This window comes from Petaurus breviceps, unplaced genomic scaffold (genome assembly GCF_028583685.1).
Source record: "Petaurus breviceps papuanus isolate PSGF00001 unplaced genomic scaffold, PetGlider_PUasm1.0 176, whole genome shotgun sequence".
NCBI classification, from domain to species: domain Eukaryota; kingdom Metazoa; phylum Chordata; class Mammalia; order Diprotodontia; family Petauridae; genus Petaurus; species Petaurus breviceps.
Genome location: NW_027185771.1, coordinates 14,963,880 through 14,980,868, shown reverse-complemented (window position 1 = coordinate 14,980,868; position 16,989 = coordinate 14,963,880). Strand labels below are relative to the sequence as shown.

At 41.9% G+C, this 16,989-nt stretch overlaps 1 protein-coding gene across 2 annotated transcripts in view; it reads left to right on the top strand.

Moving 5' to 3' along the window:
* Positions 1 to 16,989, top strand: part of PLA2G15 (phospholipase A2 group XV) — a 71,138-nt gene that overhangs the window by 23,160 nt on the left and 30,989 nt on the right. For both annotated transcript variants that reach the window (XR_011167886.1, XM_069085681.1), the window contains exons 2-5: positions 1,902 to 2,058; positions 11,788 to 11,906; positions 15,301 to 15,399; positions 15,842 to 16,066. Coding sequence is in view for 1 of the 2 variants with exons in the window: in XM_069085681.1 (XP_068941782.1) it covers positions 1,902 to 2,058; positions 11,788 to 11,906; positions 15,301 to 15,399; positions 15,842 to 16,066 (600 nt within the window). In the remaining variant the exon portion in view is untranslated. The remainder of the gene's footprint in view (positions 1 to 1,901; positions 2,059 to 11,787; positions 11,907 to 15,300; positions 15,400 to 15,841; positions 16,067 to 16,989) is intronic.

Here is a 16,989-nt window from a genome sequence, read left to right as displayed (position 1 = left end):
GTGCCCATTGAGAAAAAACATGACAACAGAATGCTGTAATTCAGTAACTGTCTTAAATGACTTGGTGTTTTGTTAATTGCAAAATCTAGATACATTTGAAAATAGTAATAACATGTGTGGGAGACATTATTCAGGCTACAGAAGGTACATTTGCTTATCATATTTAGTCATTCTGCATATTTTGTTGTTTTTGGTAAAGATTAAAATCACAGTGATTGGTGCAGGTGGACTCCAGAGGGCCCTTGCCAGAAGGGGCCCACTAGCCAAGATGATTTCTTGGCTCCTTCCAGCTTTCAGTTTTGTTATCCTTTAAGTGGGCTTTTACTAAGAGATTTTATCTCCCAGCTTCTCCATTACGCAGAACCTTTAGAGTCTGAAGTTGAGAGCTGGAATATTTGCATTAGTGAAACGCTTTGCTTGGTTTGGACTTCAAAATGTATTCTCATCCTTTAAAAGTTGACGCCTGGCCCAGGGGGAAAAGCAGGAGACTCTTTGCAAAGCCAAGCCAAGCCTGTCTTTTCCATGAATCTCTCAGGGCCATGTCCAGAGCTGGCTATCCATGAATTATAATTACTCTGATTTCGCATGATAGGGAGAAAGGTGATTTTGGGGGTATAACTTTGGGAGTAAACAAGTTGTTTCTGGGAAAGGTGATTCTTCCCAGAAGTACAGGACTCTATGATGAGAGAGAAGGAAAGACCTTGGCATAGCTAGTAAACACAGAGTCTGCCAACCTGAGGGAAACCCTGAACCCCAGTGGTATTTGTCAAAAAGGGGCTTGAAGCATAATTAGGTTGGGCTATCTGTCTCTTGGGATTCCATAGGACATTAAAGAGGCTTAGGCTTAGTAAAGGACTGATTACTTTTTTCTTGCTCCCTATTCACAGAATGGTCTAGTAGAACACTAGGTTAGGGGTCAGATTAGGTAGGGTCTTGTCTTAAGTTTGCCTCTTTAAGTTGTCATTTCAGACAGGTTAACAGAAACCTTGAGGGGGAGTCTCCGGTCATTGAACTGTCAAGTATATTCTCCCAGATCACTGTCTAGCCAGTGTGTATGATAGGCAAGGCTGGGCCATCTGTGATAAATTCTGGCCTCTTGCCTGCGGCTATAGCTAGCCTTCACCTTCCTGTAGTCTCATTTGCCAGAGAACATCTGCTGGAAGAAAGAGCAAGGTTGCTGCTGTTTCTAGAGTAAATCAGATAATTCGATAAATACAGTCTTCTTAGTGGGAACAAGAATATATGGGAACAGTTATCCCACAGGGAACCAGCACATGGTGAACATTAGGGTAATGGAAGGATTCCTGCCAGCTACTTGCTACTTGAACTTTTTTCTGATCTTACAAGGATCCATCCTAAGTGGACTCTTCTGGCTCCTGCCTTTGATATATAATTTTGAGCAAGGCTTTAGTTTTATTATCTATAAAACTAGGGAGTTGGGCCAGATAAGATCTAAGGTATAAGTATTTATGCTCTGTGATCTTTGTTTATGAAGGTCTGTTAGATAGTATTTCATGGTGAGGACATCGGATTAAGTGTCAGAAGGACCTAGGTTCACATCGTGCTTCTATGAGCTGTGTGTCCTCAGTGAGTTACTCTTCCTCTCTGAACCTCAGTATTTTGTCCTCTGTAAAATGAGAGGAGGACCCGTGATAGCTCTAAGCCTTGATCCCAATGTCTTCTGCTGCCTTTGGGTTTTGTCCCATTATATTGAAATGACAAGCTTAGGTAAACCATGGCCTAGGAGGAGAGTTCAGTTAGTCACGTACTATGAAATTACAGAGGGAATTTCAGTAATTCTAGCATATGGTCCCATTGGCCAGTGTCCTAATGGTACATGATTCCTGGAACCATCCTGCTGTTACTGGACATCTCACACTGTGCCTTTGTCTTTCTTGCAGTACCTGGTGACTTGGGAAACCAGCTGGAAGCCAAGCTAGACAAACCTACAGTAGTCCATTACCTCTGCTCCAAGAAGACGGACAGTTATTTTACCCTCTGGTTGAATTTAGAGCTGCTGCTTCCTCTCATCATCGACTGTTGGATTGATAACATCAGGTGGGTCTCATTCAGACCTTTGGCTGGCACAGTGGACAGGCCAGTTACTTCAGGAGTCAGCCCCTTGAGGAGGAGCCTCCTGACTCTGTTAGGGAAACCTTTTCCAAGGCTTTTCTTAGGCCTTTGATAATCCCATACTAGAACAAGTAAGGTGGGGGCAGGGTAGCTCCAGATTAGGACCATGGACAGCTCACTTTCCTTCCATCCTTCCTTCCTTCCTTCCTTCCTTCCTTCCTTCCTTCCTTCCTCCCTCCCTCCCTCCCTCCCTCTTTCCCTCCCTCTCTCCCCTTGTGGTGTTTGGCTTTGGGAATTTCTTTCTTTTTAAAATTTCTGTTCTAAATTTAATTAATACCAAATAAAGCAAACATTTCCATACTGAAAGTAGAACAAAAAATTAGGACCATACATGAATTGACCTTAGGGTTTCCAAATTGTCATTGTGCAGGCCTCAGTTTCTTATGGAATGGTATCCTCAGAGGGGATGCAGGTATGTGTATGTAAAAGTGCTCCTCCACCCCCACTCTGGCCCTGCCTCACAAGGGAAGGGACTTCTGACTTCCCCAGGGAGCTTGATGTTCCTGCACAAAAGTCCCCAGTGGAATATCTCATTTTGGAAGTGGTGGTGCTATCTGATGCAATCTTTAGTCTCAGAAGGCAAAATTACTCTAAGCCTCCTCTTCATTCAGTACAAGGACACAGGGGAGAAAATGGCACTGTCTTTGCCTGTAAGGAGCTTATTAGGTGGATAGACTGTGTTTGCAGGTAAGGATCTCTTGAGACTGACATGTTGATAGTCATATGCTCATGACTTCAAGCAGCCTTTCTTTCTGATATTAGAGAGAGCCATTAAAGGGCTTATCAGATGAACTTCATCTGTGCCTTAGATTCTAGGGGTCTAGTTGAAGGACTAAAAGAATTTCCTCAACCTTTTCCCTCACTTCCTGCCAAATGTGGTGTCTGTAGATGATAAAACAGGCCCGAGAACCCATTGATGCACAAGCTTTGCTCGCTGATTATAGATATGGCATCAGTGACCTGACCTCAATATGTCAGGATACGGGCAGCTTCTAAGATTCTTTTAGCCTTACTGGCTCAGCGCTAGTTTTTTGTTAATGGCTGATGGGAATTAAATTTTAGTGAGTTCTAAACCATTTTTAGAAATAAAGGTACTTTTACTTCATGGCCTTTTAAAAAAAAGTGACAATTTTTTGTGTTTGAAGGTGCACCACAAAAATCTATGTTCTATACAAATGATCTTTCCAGGGCATCTTCCAGATGGCTTCTGTTAGCAGCCAAGGGGAAGGAGAATGTATAGAATTTAATGCCAGGAGGGCTAGATTCTAGTCACACTTAACTGGATATGTAGTAATAAGCAAGTCACTTAATAACCCCTCTGAGTCCCAGTATCTGTCTGAAAAATTGGAACAATATTTGAATTGTCAGTGTCAGAATTTCCATAGCCTTTCAAATAGAAACTTGCATTGACACTGGACTGAGATCATATGAGTTTGTTTCTTTCATCAGGGATAAGGGTGGGGAACATCTTCTTAGCTTTGGATCTGAGCTTCGAGGATCACTGTATAATGAAGTCTAAGGTCAAGGAACATTCTGTTCTTTACCTCCATCCCCCAGCTACTCCTTTCCCAGTTACACGTCCAGCATGGATGGCGTTACTTGTTTTCTAGTTCTGTAATTCTGCCAAAATGTGGCACTCGCCTCTGGGATTCACATGCGTGCAGCTTGGACTCATGATGTTTCTCTCCTTGATGGCCATCGGTTTTGGTTTCAGCTCATTCTCAGTAAAAACACAGAGCCACAAGGCATTTGTCAATACCTGACATTTTTTTGGAATGCTGGAGTTTCTCCCAGTACTCTGCTGGGATCAGTTCCAACAACTGTTGTGCTTTGTCTAGGCTGAGTCCTTCCCACTAGGGGCGGGAATGGTTATTGTGGCCTTGTATGGAAGGTGATAAAAGAGCCTGTATTAGATTAGGGCAATTCCCTAAGCATCCCTCAGAGGTCTCAATGACAGTAGCAAAGCAGCTTGAATGAATAATAAGTTAATTTGTCTATAAATGAGGGTATAGGACTTGAAAACTCTTTTGAGGCCCTTCCAAGTGTGTGGCCCTAGGAGCTGATAAAACCTTAAACTCCATGGTGTTTCACACTTGTCACAGATAATCTCCAAATTGTTCTTCACTTTGAACTTGTGAAGTAGGCAAGGTAGATATTAGAATCATTGTCTCACAGAGCTGGAAATGACTTTGGAGATCATAGACTTCCTTTATTTACAGATGAGAAATTGGGACCTATGGAATGGAAGTAACTTGCTCTAGGCCATAGAAAATGAGTGGCGGAGGCAGGGAATGTTGTACTAGAAGCCCAAGTCATTGGGAGGAGAAGGAGCAGCACCCGGGCTGTCCCTTGAATGTCCACTTCAGGTGGAGATGGAGAAGAGGGGGAGGGGGCAGTCCCTTCCAAACATGTGGGGCACAGTATGAGCCATGGTACAGAAATGGCAGTAGGGGGGCCCTATGACAGCAGGGGAAGTAGGGGTTTGGAGAGCAGTTTTGCTGGAATGCAAAATATACAAAAGATTCATGAGACAAATTTGGGAGGGTGGATTGGATTTCTAAGGCCTTCACATGCATTCTGCTTGTCCAGGAGAGCAGTGTTTGATGGCAGAGCTGGTTTCTAAGCAGTGGGCCTCATATTGTGGCATTGGATTTACATGAGTTGCACTTCCTTAAGGAAATGCTGATTGTTGCTTTTTTAAAAAAAATCCGTTTCCCATTTCAACACGAACAGCTTATTTGTGTTCATCGGCCCTTGATGATTTGCCATAGCCTTCTTTGATTTTTAATTTTTCTGGTTTGGTATTGGTTTTCATCTTTGTTCTAACAAGTCTGTGGTCTAAATAGACACCTGTTTGAAAATAAGGTTATTTTACACTTAGATGACCAACAGTGAAGTTGATGTTCACAGACAGCTTACGTACTGGATTTCATAGCCCCCTCCGCCACTGTCATTTCAGACGGAGGGCCATTTTGTGCTTTTCTTGGTTTCTGTGGCCAAAAGAATCATCAGGTACGGGCAGCACACTTCACTTTCTTCCTAGTTGTACCAAGTCCTCCCAGATTTCTCTGCATTGATTCCATTCAAGTTCTAATAATTTCATAATATTATACTAGCCTGTTCAGGAGGACTAGTGCCTGTGTTGTGAGGACTTGCCCAACTCTTCAGGGTTGCTTGTCCACCTTTGGTGTCCACCTGATTCACCCAGCTCAACTGCAACCCTAAGAAACTGTAGCATACACAGTGGCCACCCCCTGGTAAACCATCTTCAGCAGATGGGCTAAACCAGGTTGAGGGTAATTAACAGACCTCAAACTTGTTGGTGAGGTAGGGGGATATCTAGCCCAAGCATGTCAAGACTTTCCGGGTGGACTGAGTGGATGAGAATGATTTATGCCAGTGGCCATGAAGGTAACTGAAGCAGGTACTGTGGAGTGCTCAGAGCTTGGTCAGACATGGAAGATGCCAAGGTCATCCTCTGCGTCCCAAACTATCACCAATCTTGACTTTTGTCCTGCCACTGGACTTCAGTGACTCAGGAAGAGAGAGTGAGGCTGCAAGTCTGCCTCACTTAAATCCAATTCACTTGCAGATCAACGTATCACCCATGACGTCATTGGTCCTCTTTAACAAAGGACAGACAACTGCAGTATTCATGTACCGTAAGTTATACAGTCATTCCCCAAACGATGCATGCCTACCTTGTTTCTAGTTCTTAGCTGTAACAAAAGTATGCATTTCATAAATATTTCAGTGCATATGAGATCGCCTCTCTTGATATCTCAGGGGTATTGGGGTAGTAATGGTATTACTGGGTCAGAGGTATTCCCATTGCTATCCACAATGATTAGACCAATTACACCAGTAGTTTATTAGTGTGCCTCTTTTAATAATTCTATTCCTTTAGTATCATCTTTGCCAATCTAACGTGTGTGAGATGGAATCTCAGTTCACTTTGCATTTCTGTTATTATTAATAATTATGACTAGCATTATAATTAGTAAGTAGTAATTTGGGACATTTTTCATATGGTTGTTGATAGCTTGGATTTCTTCTTCAGAATTTCCTGTTTGTATTCTTTGTCCGTTCACATATTAGGGAGTAACTCCTGTGCTTTTTTTTTTTTTTTGGAGGGGGGAAGACAGGGCAATTGGGTGTGACTTGCCCAAGGTCACACAGCTAGTTTTGTGTTAAGTGTCTGAGGCTGGATTTGAACTCAAGTCCTCCTGACTCCAGGGCCTCTATTCACTACAGTACCTAGCCTTCCATTTTTTTTTCCTTTTTAAAAATGAATTTTTACTGACAGCTTTTTATTTTAATGTCACCATAGTTTCCTCTAGTATCCTTTCCCCTTTCCTTCCCAGAGAACCATCCCATGTAACAAATAATAGTTTTTAAAGACAAAAGAAAAGAGGGAAAAATCTGCCTAGCCAATTGATACATTGAAAAAGTCCTAAACTGTGCATAGGGTACAATACCTGTGGGCTTCCCATCTCCTCAGAGGGGTGGGTTGAAAGAATCTTCTCCAGTCTCTTAATGAGCCATACTTGTTGATAATTTTGTAATTTAAAAAATTATTTTGTGGTTCTTCCATTTATTTTTGTAGTCACTAAATATGTTGTTTTCTTGGCTCTGCTTACTTTGTTCTATATATCAGTTTACATATATTTTCCATGCTTCTCTGTATTCATCATATTCACTATTTCTTATAGCACAGTGATATTCCATTATGTTCATAGACCACAGTTTGTTTAGCTGTTCATCAGTTCATGGAATCTAATTCATTTTCAATATTTTTACTTTTCCCAAAAAAGTGCCCCTGCAAATATTTTGATGTATATGGGAACTTTTTTCTTATCAGTGGCTTTTGGGGGTATAAACCTCACAGTAGAACCTCTGGGTCAAAGGGTGTGGATATTTTCATTACTTTGCATAATTCCAAATTGCGTTGCAGAATGGTTGTACCATTTGAGTTCCACGAACAATGTATCAGTGTGCCTATTTTCCCATAACTTCTCCAGCATTGTTTATTGCCATTTTTTTTTCATCTCTGCCAATTTGCAAAAGGGTGCAAGGTGAAATGTATTTATACCTTTTGGATATAAAAACCTTATTCAGAGAAATTTGCTACAAAGACATCCCCCCCATCCCCATTTAATTTATTTCCCTTTTAATTTTAACCATTGATTTTGGTTGTACAATTGAAACTGTCTTTTTAAAAAATTATCTCCTGTGATTCCCTTTGACCCTGGGTTTGTCTCTTTCTTTGTCACCCATAGCCATCCTGCTCTTCTCATTTATTTATATAATATGACCTTTTCTATCTAGGCCACATTAATTTGGGGGCTGTAAATGTAATGTAAATTTTAAAGATCTTCCCTGCCCCTAGGCTAAAGTGCACCTGGAGCCTGGGGTGGGAGGCTTGTTTTTAGTAGATACTTCTTGATTGGCCAGTGAGTCAATAAGGTTGTTACATTCTCTGAGCCAGGAGAAGGCTATATAAGCCCTGATGTGTAGCTTTGTTTTGGGGCTCACTTTGAGAAATGTTCTGTGATTTGATCAGATGAAACTCTGGGAAGCCGTTGTCCAGGCCCCGCCCCCCCCTTTGAAATCCAGATGTTGTTTGGTATGGATGTAATGGTTGGACAGTTTGGAAATCTGTCTACTTGATCTGTATATTCTGAAGTTCGGGGTGCTGACCTTTTTCCCCTGTACTAGGTAAATGATACATATTTGACTGATTAAAGTAAGCTTGTTAACCCATTTTGAGTTGCTTTCCTTTAACAAAGCAGATCTAAGAACCTGTGGTGGCAGCAACCCTGGGGACGCTGGGGTGCTTGCCGCTACAGGGGCTCATAGAATTTAGAACTACAGGGGACCTTAGGATCCAGTCCCCTCCTCTAACTTAAGAGGAAGATAGTAAGAAACAGAAATGAGACTTGAGACCAGGTTTTGCATCCAGTAACTTGCTGTAACTTCACTTTTCTTTGCACATTCATGTCCCATTTTCTTTCCTGCCATGAGTCTTTCTTTCTTCAGTTTCTCTTAGGGTCATGCTTCCTTTTAAGCAACCTCCTTCTGGTTCAGGAGTAGTTGGTTCCTTTTCAGCATTATCTCAGCATGGCAAAGGGGAACTTGAATATGGCTTGATTTGGCCATGAGCCCTGTAAGAATGCATGCTCGACCTGGATATGCTCAGTGACAAGAGACTCCACATCCACACCCTTGCCTTGTGAATTTCTCTTCCAGTTTTTGATCAAGTGAAGCAAGAACACAGAATTCCCTTTGGGCCAGAGGTTCTGTCCTCAGCTAGCCGGGGCGCCCACCAGCTCACTGCACCTTTGTATCAACAGGAAGGAACACTGTTGCCTTTTTAATATGCCAATCTTTCAGATACTTTGTGGCTTTTTGGAGGGGGGAAGTATACATGCATGTACCTTGATCAGTATCCCAGGTCTTGCATCCAACTCACAGATCTGAAAATCCTTGATATGCATTATTTTGTGTAGTTTTCTGGATCAGGTAAATATTTCATACCTCTAAATGATTAGCTAGGACAGCTCAAGGTAATAGGAAGAGCAGGGGCTTCTGGGAGACTTTCAACCACTGATTCTTTGTAACCCAAGACAGCTAAACAAAACACACAGTTGTCTGCCCCAGAAGCTTCATAGTTCATGAATAAAGTTAACTCTTTAGAGCAAAGGACATCCTGAACCCCAATTAGCTCAAGCTTCTCCCCATTTTTCTTTCAACCTTTCCTAAGTGCCTTGGAGGGAGAACACAAAGATCCCCAAATCCTAGCATGTTAGCATGTTAGGACTAAATTTCAAGTCCTGAAGAACATTCCTAAAGAAGACTCCAAGTGTAAGGAAAGCCAGCATTTCTATAACAAGTACCATTATCTCTAGCTCTTATATCCCTTTTGTGATCAAATGCCAAATGTACCTCCCACACACACAAAAAAAGAGCTTTCCTACACTAAAGAAGTTGCCTCTGCTTTAAAAAAAAATTTCAGTTACAGATTTCTTTCCCTCCCCTACCCATTGAGAAGACAAGAAATAAAAAACCCATTACAAATACAGTCATACAAAAAAAACTTTCTGCATTAACTACATTCTATAAACGAATATGGATGCTTCAGTCTCCATTCTTGAATCCTGATCGGTTCTGTCTGGCAGTTGATAGCATGTTTCACCACAAATCCTTTGTAAGTGATCTTTGTATTGATAAGAGTAGGCAAGTCTCAGTTGCCTATTGTTACATTGTTGCTTTTACTGTGTAAATTGTTCTCCTGGTTCTGCTCCCTTCACTTTGCATTGGCTTATAAAAGTCTTCCCTAGGTCTTTCTGAAACCATCCTGCTCAACATTTTTTGTAGCACAATAGTATTCTGTCACATTCATATATACCACAGCTTGTTTAGCTGTGCTCTCTAACTGATGAGTATCCCTTTGGTTTCCAATTCTTTGCTACCACGAAACGAACTGCTATAAATATTTTTGTACACATGGGTCCTAGTGGTAGTGCTGGGTCAAAGAATATGCAGTTTTATAGCCCTTTAGGCATGGTTCCGAATTGTTCTCCAGAATGGTTGGACTAGTTGACAGCTATACCAAGAGTACATTAGTGAACATATTTCCTCACATCCCCCTCCCCTGCATTTATAACTTTCCTTTTTTGTCATTTTAGCCAATCTGTTGGATTGAGGTGGTACTTTATAGTTGTTTTAATTTGCAACTCTCTAGTATTTAGTGGTTTAGAGCATTTTTTCATAATGGATATTGATAACTTGTATTTCTTCCTCTGAAAACTGCCTATTCATATTCATTGACCATTTATCAATTTGGGAATGACTTTCATTTTTATAAATTTGGCTCAATTCCTTATATTTTATAAATACAATCTTTATCAGAGAAACTTGTTGCAAAGATTAATTTCCCAGTTTCTTGCTTTTCTTCTGATTTTAGCTGTATTGGGTTTGTTTGTGCAAAAACTATTCAACTTTATGTAATCAAAATTACCAATTTTACCTCCCATGAACACCTTTCTGTCTCATGTCTCTATCCATAAATCTGATAGGTATTTCTTCTATGCTCCACTAGTTTACTTTACTAGTTTATCACCCTTTATGTCTAAATCATGTACTCATTTTGAGCTTATCTTGGTATATGGTGTAAGATATTGGCTCTGCCTAGTTTCTGCCAAGCTGCTTTCCAGTTTTCTCAGCAGTTTTGGTTAAAAGTGAGTTCTTGCCCCAGTAACTGGTATCTTTGGGTTTATCAAACACTAGAGCAATGTTCTCATTTATATCTGTATATTGTTTATTTTGCTTATCAGAATGTTCTGCATAATTTGTTCTACTGATCAGCCTCTCTATTTCTTACCTAGTACCAAATTGTTTTGATGATTACAACTTTTGTAGTACAATTTGAGATCTAGTGCTACCATTCCCACTTCCCTTTTTTTCATTAATTTCCTTAATATTCTTGATATTTTTTTCCTCCAGATGAATTCTTTAATTATTTTTTTTTCTAGCTCTATAAAATCTTTAGTAGTATGATTGGCATGGCACTAAATAAACAAATCAATTTAGGTAGTATTGTCATTTTTATTATCTATTTTGACTCAGCCTACCCATGAGCAATTAATATTTCTCTAATTATTTAGATATGTCTTTATTTGTGTGAAGAGTTGTTTTGTAATTGTGTTCTTACCTTTTTTTTTATTAATGTAGTGTTGTCTATGCTAGAAAGAGTTGTCTCCATTTCCTCTAGCTTCATTCACCTTTCAACTCTTTACAGAATAACTTTTGGTCTTAAGACCCAACACAGAACTGCTCTCTCTGAAATTACCAATGATCTTTTAATTACCAGATCCAGTGGCTGTTTTCAGTGTTCATCTTTCTTGACCTCTGCAACATTTGATAGTGTTAACCACCCTCTCCTCTTAGACGCTTTTGGGAAAACATCAAGAAAGAGATCACACCCATCTTCCATCTCTGTGCCTTTAACACCCTCCAGCCTGGAACACGATGCTTCCTTACCTGATCTTAGAATGTCTACTTTCCTTCAGGCTTAGCTGCCTCCTCAGTTCAGACCTTTCCTCATCTCTCTCCCACTCCATTTCCTCTCTTTACATGTGTGTATATGTGTATGTGAGGGAGACAGAGAGAGAGAGTATCTTACAGACACATGCAACCAATTAGGTCCTGATTAGTAAGACTAATTAATTTTGTAATTGGTTGAATTATTTCAATTCCCATAGCATATTTACATTGGGCTGGAGCTAAGTTACTATACATAATTGTAATTTCAAATTGTGCAGATGCATATACATGGGATCACTTCAGAGGCGTTATTTGCAGTTGTGGGACCTAGCTGTACTTCTGTTTCCATATTATCTCTCCTTGGTTCTTGGAGGATAGAGACTGTATTGTGTTTTGTCTGTCTGCCCAGTGTGTTTAATAGGTACTTGTTGATGGATTGCATTCCAGCATGTACATTCTGATATGTGCATTGAGCATCTCACTCATGACAGGATCATGCAATGGATGTTAGGTGCCTTTGCCTCCCCGTTATGTTCCCTGCTTGTGGCAGGGCTGTTGGATACTTTCCTGGAGTTAAATGTGTATCTATTGTTCTGACTTTTCCAACAGGTTAATATATAATCGAACCAGCAGGACCACTCAGTCCCCAGATGGTGTGGATGTGAAAGTTCCTGGCTTTGGAGATACCTTTTCTGTGGAATACCTCGATCCTAACAAAGCTTCTGTTGGTAGGTGGTATCCTGTCCCCCCGGTGCCTCCCTCCCAATTTTCCCAAGCTTCTAAATAGAAACTGCTCATGTTGTTTTTTGTTGTTTTTTTGTTTATTTTTCCTTGTGAGGACAAGACTGGTGGGATTGAAATCCTTGTTTCTATACTTTACAAAGCACTTCCTCGTTCATTTTCATTTGGTAAGGTAAGGAGGCCAGCTGTTATCATCCCTGGTTTCCAGATGAAGAAACTGATTTGCCCAAGGTCACAATTAATAAGTGACAAATTTAGATTTGAACTCCAGTCTTCCGATATCATGGCAAAGCCTTTCCTTTTGCCCTTCACCATGCTGCTGTGTGCATGAATAAGGCTCAAGTCAGAGATTTGAATATATCTTCTCAGAGGCTCACTTTCCTTATATGTACAGGGGGTGATTATAATGTTAATAATAGTAACCACAATGACAATAATAATAATAATAAATTGTACTGCTTACCAAAACAAGGTAACTATGGGGAAATTCCCAAAGATCTATAAACCTGAGTTGTGGTTTTGAGATTTGGTTGTCATGTAATCAATAAGTTTGATTGTATAAGGCATGGTTTATTTCTGTGGGGGATACATGTTCTTATCCTTATTTTATATATTTTATATCCTTATTATTCTTAATTTAGTCTTTAGGGAAGCCAGTCATAAACACATGCAAAGATTGGACACTAACACAGGTGTTACTTGGGTGATAGATGAGGTTTACTAAGATTACTAAAATATAGGTCCTAAGTACTGTCAAGTTTGGAACTAGGAAGGGATTGGTGTGGCTCAAAGTAGTCTGGGAAGATACGGAAGAGGAGGTGCCAAACCTTAAGGAATGTGGAAGATAAAAAGATAAAATGTGAAAGATAAAAAATTTTCTCTCCTGGCAGAGAGTAGAAGGATGGAATTCCTGCTCTTTGAGTTTGCAGCAGGCAGAGGGTCAGGAGCGCTGGATTAAGAATCCCAGGCTTGGGGTTTGAATGCCAGCCTGGTGGCTCACTGGCTGAGTGACCATGTTTTTGCCTTTCTTTGTCTCCCCAACACTTAATACCTGCATGATACAAAGGAAACCCTTACTAAATGCTTGTCAGTGAGCTGTCCTTTGACAGATTCTTCATCTTTAAAATGAGGGGTTTGAACTAGATAACTGAGATCCCAGGGCTAAATCCTGCCATCTTATAGAAACATTCTGTGGAATCTCTGACCTTCCTGAAGTAGGATGTGTTGAGATCTTATCACTGATGACAAGCTGGAAGCAACCTTAGAGACCATTTCTCCTATCTCTTCTCTACTCCTCTACCACCTCCCCCCCCCTTTTTTTTTAAATGAAGGAGAAAACAGAGACTCAGAGAAGGGCAATCAGTAGCAGAAGTAAGAGTCAGGCATATTGGGGGTGGCCAGGTGGCACAGTGAGTAAAAGCGCCGGCCCGGAGTCAGGAGAACCAGAGTTCGGTTCCAGCCCCAGACACTTAACACCCACACAAAAAAACTAGCCGTGTACCCCCCCCCCAAAAAAAAATGAACTTCAAGGTTTTTTGGGGTGGCCAGGTAGCACAGCGAGTAAGAGCACCGGCCCTAGAGTTGGGATGACCTGGGATTGAATCTGGGCTCAGACACAGCACCCACCCAGAAACACCTGGCCGTGTAACCTTGAGCAAGTTACTTAACCCCAATTGCTTAGGGGCGGCCAGGTGGCTCAGCGAATAAGAGCACCAGTCCCAGAGTTGGGATGACCTGGGATCGAATCTGGGCTCAGATACTTAGCACCACACCCAGAAATAACTGGCCGTGTAACCTTGAGCAAGTTACTTAACCCCGATTGCTTTAAAAAAAAGATTCAGGCATATTCCTCTAACTCCAGATCCAGTGCTATTACAAGTTGTGACCTAGGAAGGCTCCAGATACTTGGGAACTATTGAGCAAAGTGGAAAGAGCACTGGGCCTGGAGTCAAGAATCTTGGCATGCCACATGGGGGACCTTGGGCAAATTACCTTTTAAGGTCTCCTCATCTGTAAAATGAAGGAGTTGGACTAGCTGGCCTCTGAGGTCCTTTCTTGCTCTAAATCTGTGAGCTTCCTGTTTCCTAGAAGATACTGTGGTTTTTGGAGAAGTACTTGTGGGGCCTTGCCTCTAGAATAAAGGTCAATTGATGTTTTGCTGGTATCATGTGATTTCCACACACCAGATTCAGAGAGCTGATGATGTGTTGTTGTGAAAAGGAAAGATGGTTTTTTTTTTCTGTCATAAGGCAACTTTTAGGTTTTTTTCTTTAAAGCAAATTTTTTTTGAGGGGGGAAGGCAAGACAATTGGGGTTAAATGACTTGCCCAAGGTCACACAGCTAATAAGTGTGTCAAGTGTCTGAGGCTGGATTTGAGCTCAGGTCCTCCTGAGTCTAGGACCGGTGCTCTGTTCACTGTGCCACATAGCCACCCCTAAAGCAATTCTTAAATATTGGCCACTCCATGTGGTGACTTCTTAAAACAAAACTTTATTTTGAAAAGTGAAACATCATCAGAGTGTGAGAGGGGTATGCTGAGTGATGAAGCTTAATGATCTTATCCAGTCACCAAGGCCAACATCTGAGGCTTGGATTGGTTGTAATCACAGCTAATTAGTAGAACCAGGATGATGAGGGGAAAAGAGGATTGGATTCAATGTCAGAGAATCTGGATTACTGCCTGTATTGTCTTGGGCAGATCACTTCATCTTTAATATGACCTGGTTAGGTTAATTTCCCTTAAAGCCTCTTTTGCGTATATCCAACGTTCCCTGATGACTTAGTCCAGGGCTCTAACCATTGTGACACCCTACCTTCCCAGCTAGCCTTGGAATTGGGTGATAAGGCAGTGTTGTGGTGATTAGGTGAATTTTGAATCAGAATAATCTTTGACTCAATCCCCTGTAGTGATTCCTAACTTGATTTCCTTTTTATTTTTGGGATTTTCTGTGGTTAATTTTAATCATTGGCTACCTTTTGTAGAACATGGCACGCAGTCTCCTCCAGCATGCTTTTATGAAACAAGAAGGGATTGTGGTGGGTCACACACTGATGTGCTCATGCCAGCTTTGTGAGGATTCATAAGCTTGCAGAATCATAAAACTAGAGTTGGAAGGCCCCTCTGGCATCATCTGAATAGTCTAATCCATCCTCTTCACTCCACATATGAGGAAACTAAAGATTCTTACATTTTTTAATGTCCAGAGTGCTGTTTCCTACTTCCCCTCACAGGGTGATAGCTGTTCAATCAAATGAGAGTAGTCAGCATTCTCATGTTCTCTGGCATCAGATCAAGTCACAGATGGACTGTGACAGTGAGTTGTGTGGTGGTCCCAGGAGCCGCTCACTGATCATTTCTGTGCTGTTTGTGTCCTTTGCAGGAGCTTATTTCTTCACTCTGGTAGAGAGCTTAGTGGACTGGGGTTACAAGAGAGGAGAAGATGTCCAAGGAGCTCCCTATGACTGGAGAAGAGCCCCAAGTAAGTGCTATTGGTTTTGAATGGATGACATTTGCCCCGGGGTTTGTGTGTGACAGAGGAGGAATGTGTTCCTAAAGTATGGGTAGTGTGTTCCCCTTCCTGTAAGTCACTAAGGAGATGATCTTTACAATCCCCTAAACATGAGTAATTCTGTTGCAAGCCCTTTTATGTTCTGTTAGAGGGATGAAGGGAAAAGGGAAAGCTAAAAATTGTCCCCTCAATAAATTTACCTTTCACCCTACTTTTGTCTTGTCCAGAAAAAAAAAAAGATTAGAAGAACAGAAATACAAGCCACTACCTGTCATCTCCTAATTTTGTTCAGGCCCTTACATCTCCATTTCTAGCATCCAACCCAGTGGATGCCCCAAGTTTCCATCTTAAACCTTCTTGTGGATGTTTTTCCACTTTCTCCAGTCTGCACCTGCCTCACTTTCTCTCCTAGATGAAAACGGATACTATTTCCATGCACTCCGCAAGATGATTGAGATGATGTATGAGCAGTACGGAGGCCCCGTTGTCCTCGTCGCCCATAGCATGGGCAACATGTACACGCTTTACTTCCTCAACCAGCAGTCACAGGACTGGAAAGACAAGTACATCCATTCCTTTGTGGCTCTGGGTGCTCCTTGGGGAGGAGTGGCCAAGACCCTTCGAGTGCTAGCTTCAGGTAGGTTCCTCCTGGGAGAAGACAGCGTGTGCAGACAGAGGTGGTTTGGGGTCCTGCTGTGAAACGGGGAGGCCCTGTCTGCTATCATAAATCTATAGAATCAGGGTATTGCTGTCTTTTCCAGGTGGTATGTATAGTAACTATCCCTGGGAGTCCATCAGCGTACTTGTCTGGGCGAGGTTTCCGCTTTCTGTTTTCTTTAGCGTCTGCTTCCTGATTGTCTTTCTAAAGGGAGGATCTCCCAGAGATCCTGCCAGCCTCTGCTTTTGGGGGAACCAGGAACAAGATTCTGCAGCAGCTGCTATGAGGATGGTGTGTGCCTGTTGGGCTGGACATTCACAGTTGTTGTCTGTGGCCTTGTCAGCTCTTTTGTCTTCCCTTCCTTGTGTCAGGGTAGCTGATTCAACTAGAAACTGTCTGCTACGTTATTTATAATGAGAGGGAGGGAGGGAAGGAAGGAGGGGGAGAGAAGGAAGAAGAGAGGGAGGGAAGGAAGGGGAGAGAAGGAAGAAGAGAGGGAGGGAAGGAAGGGGAGAGAAGGAAGAAGAGAGGGAGGGAAGGAAGGGGAGAGGGAGAGAAGGAAGACAGGGAAGGAAGGAGGGGGAGAGAAGGAAGAAGAGAGGGAGGGAAGAAAGGGGAGAGAAGGAAGAAGAGAGGGAGGGAAAGGGAGAGAAGGAAGAGGGGAAGAGAAAGGGAGAGAAGAGAGAGGGAGGGCAGGAGAAAGGGGAAGAAGGAAGAGAGGGAGGGAAGGAGGAGGGGGAGAGAAAGAGAGGGAAGGCAAGAGAAGATTTTCAGCATTTCCAGAGTGGAGTGTGGCACTCTCGTAGACTGAACAGTGTTCAAGGGTGACTTGATCAGGATGGACATTTTTCCTGATCCCTTGGATGTTCCTTTCCTTTCCTCTCCTCCCCTCCCCTCTCCTC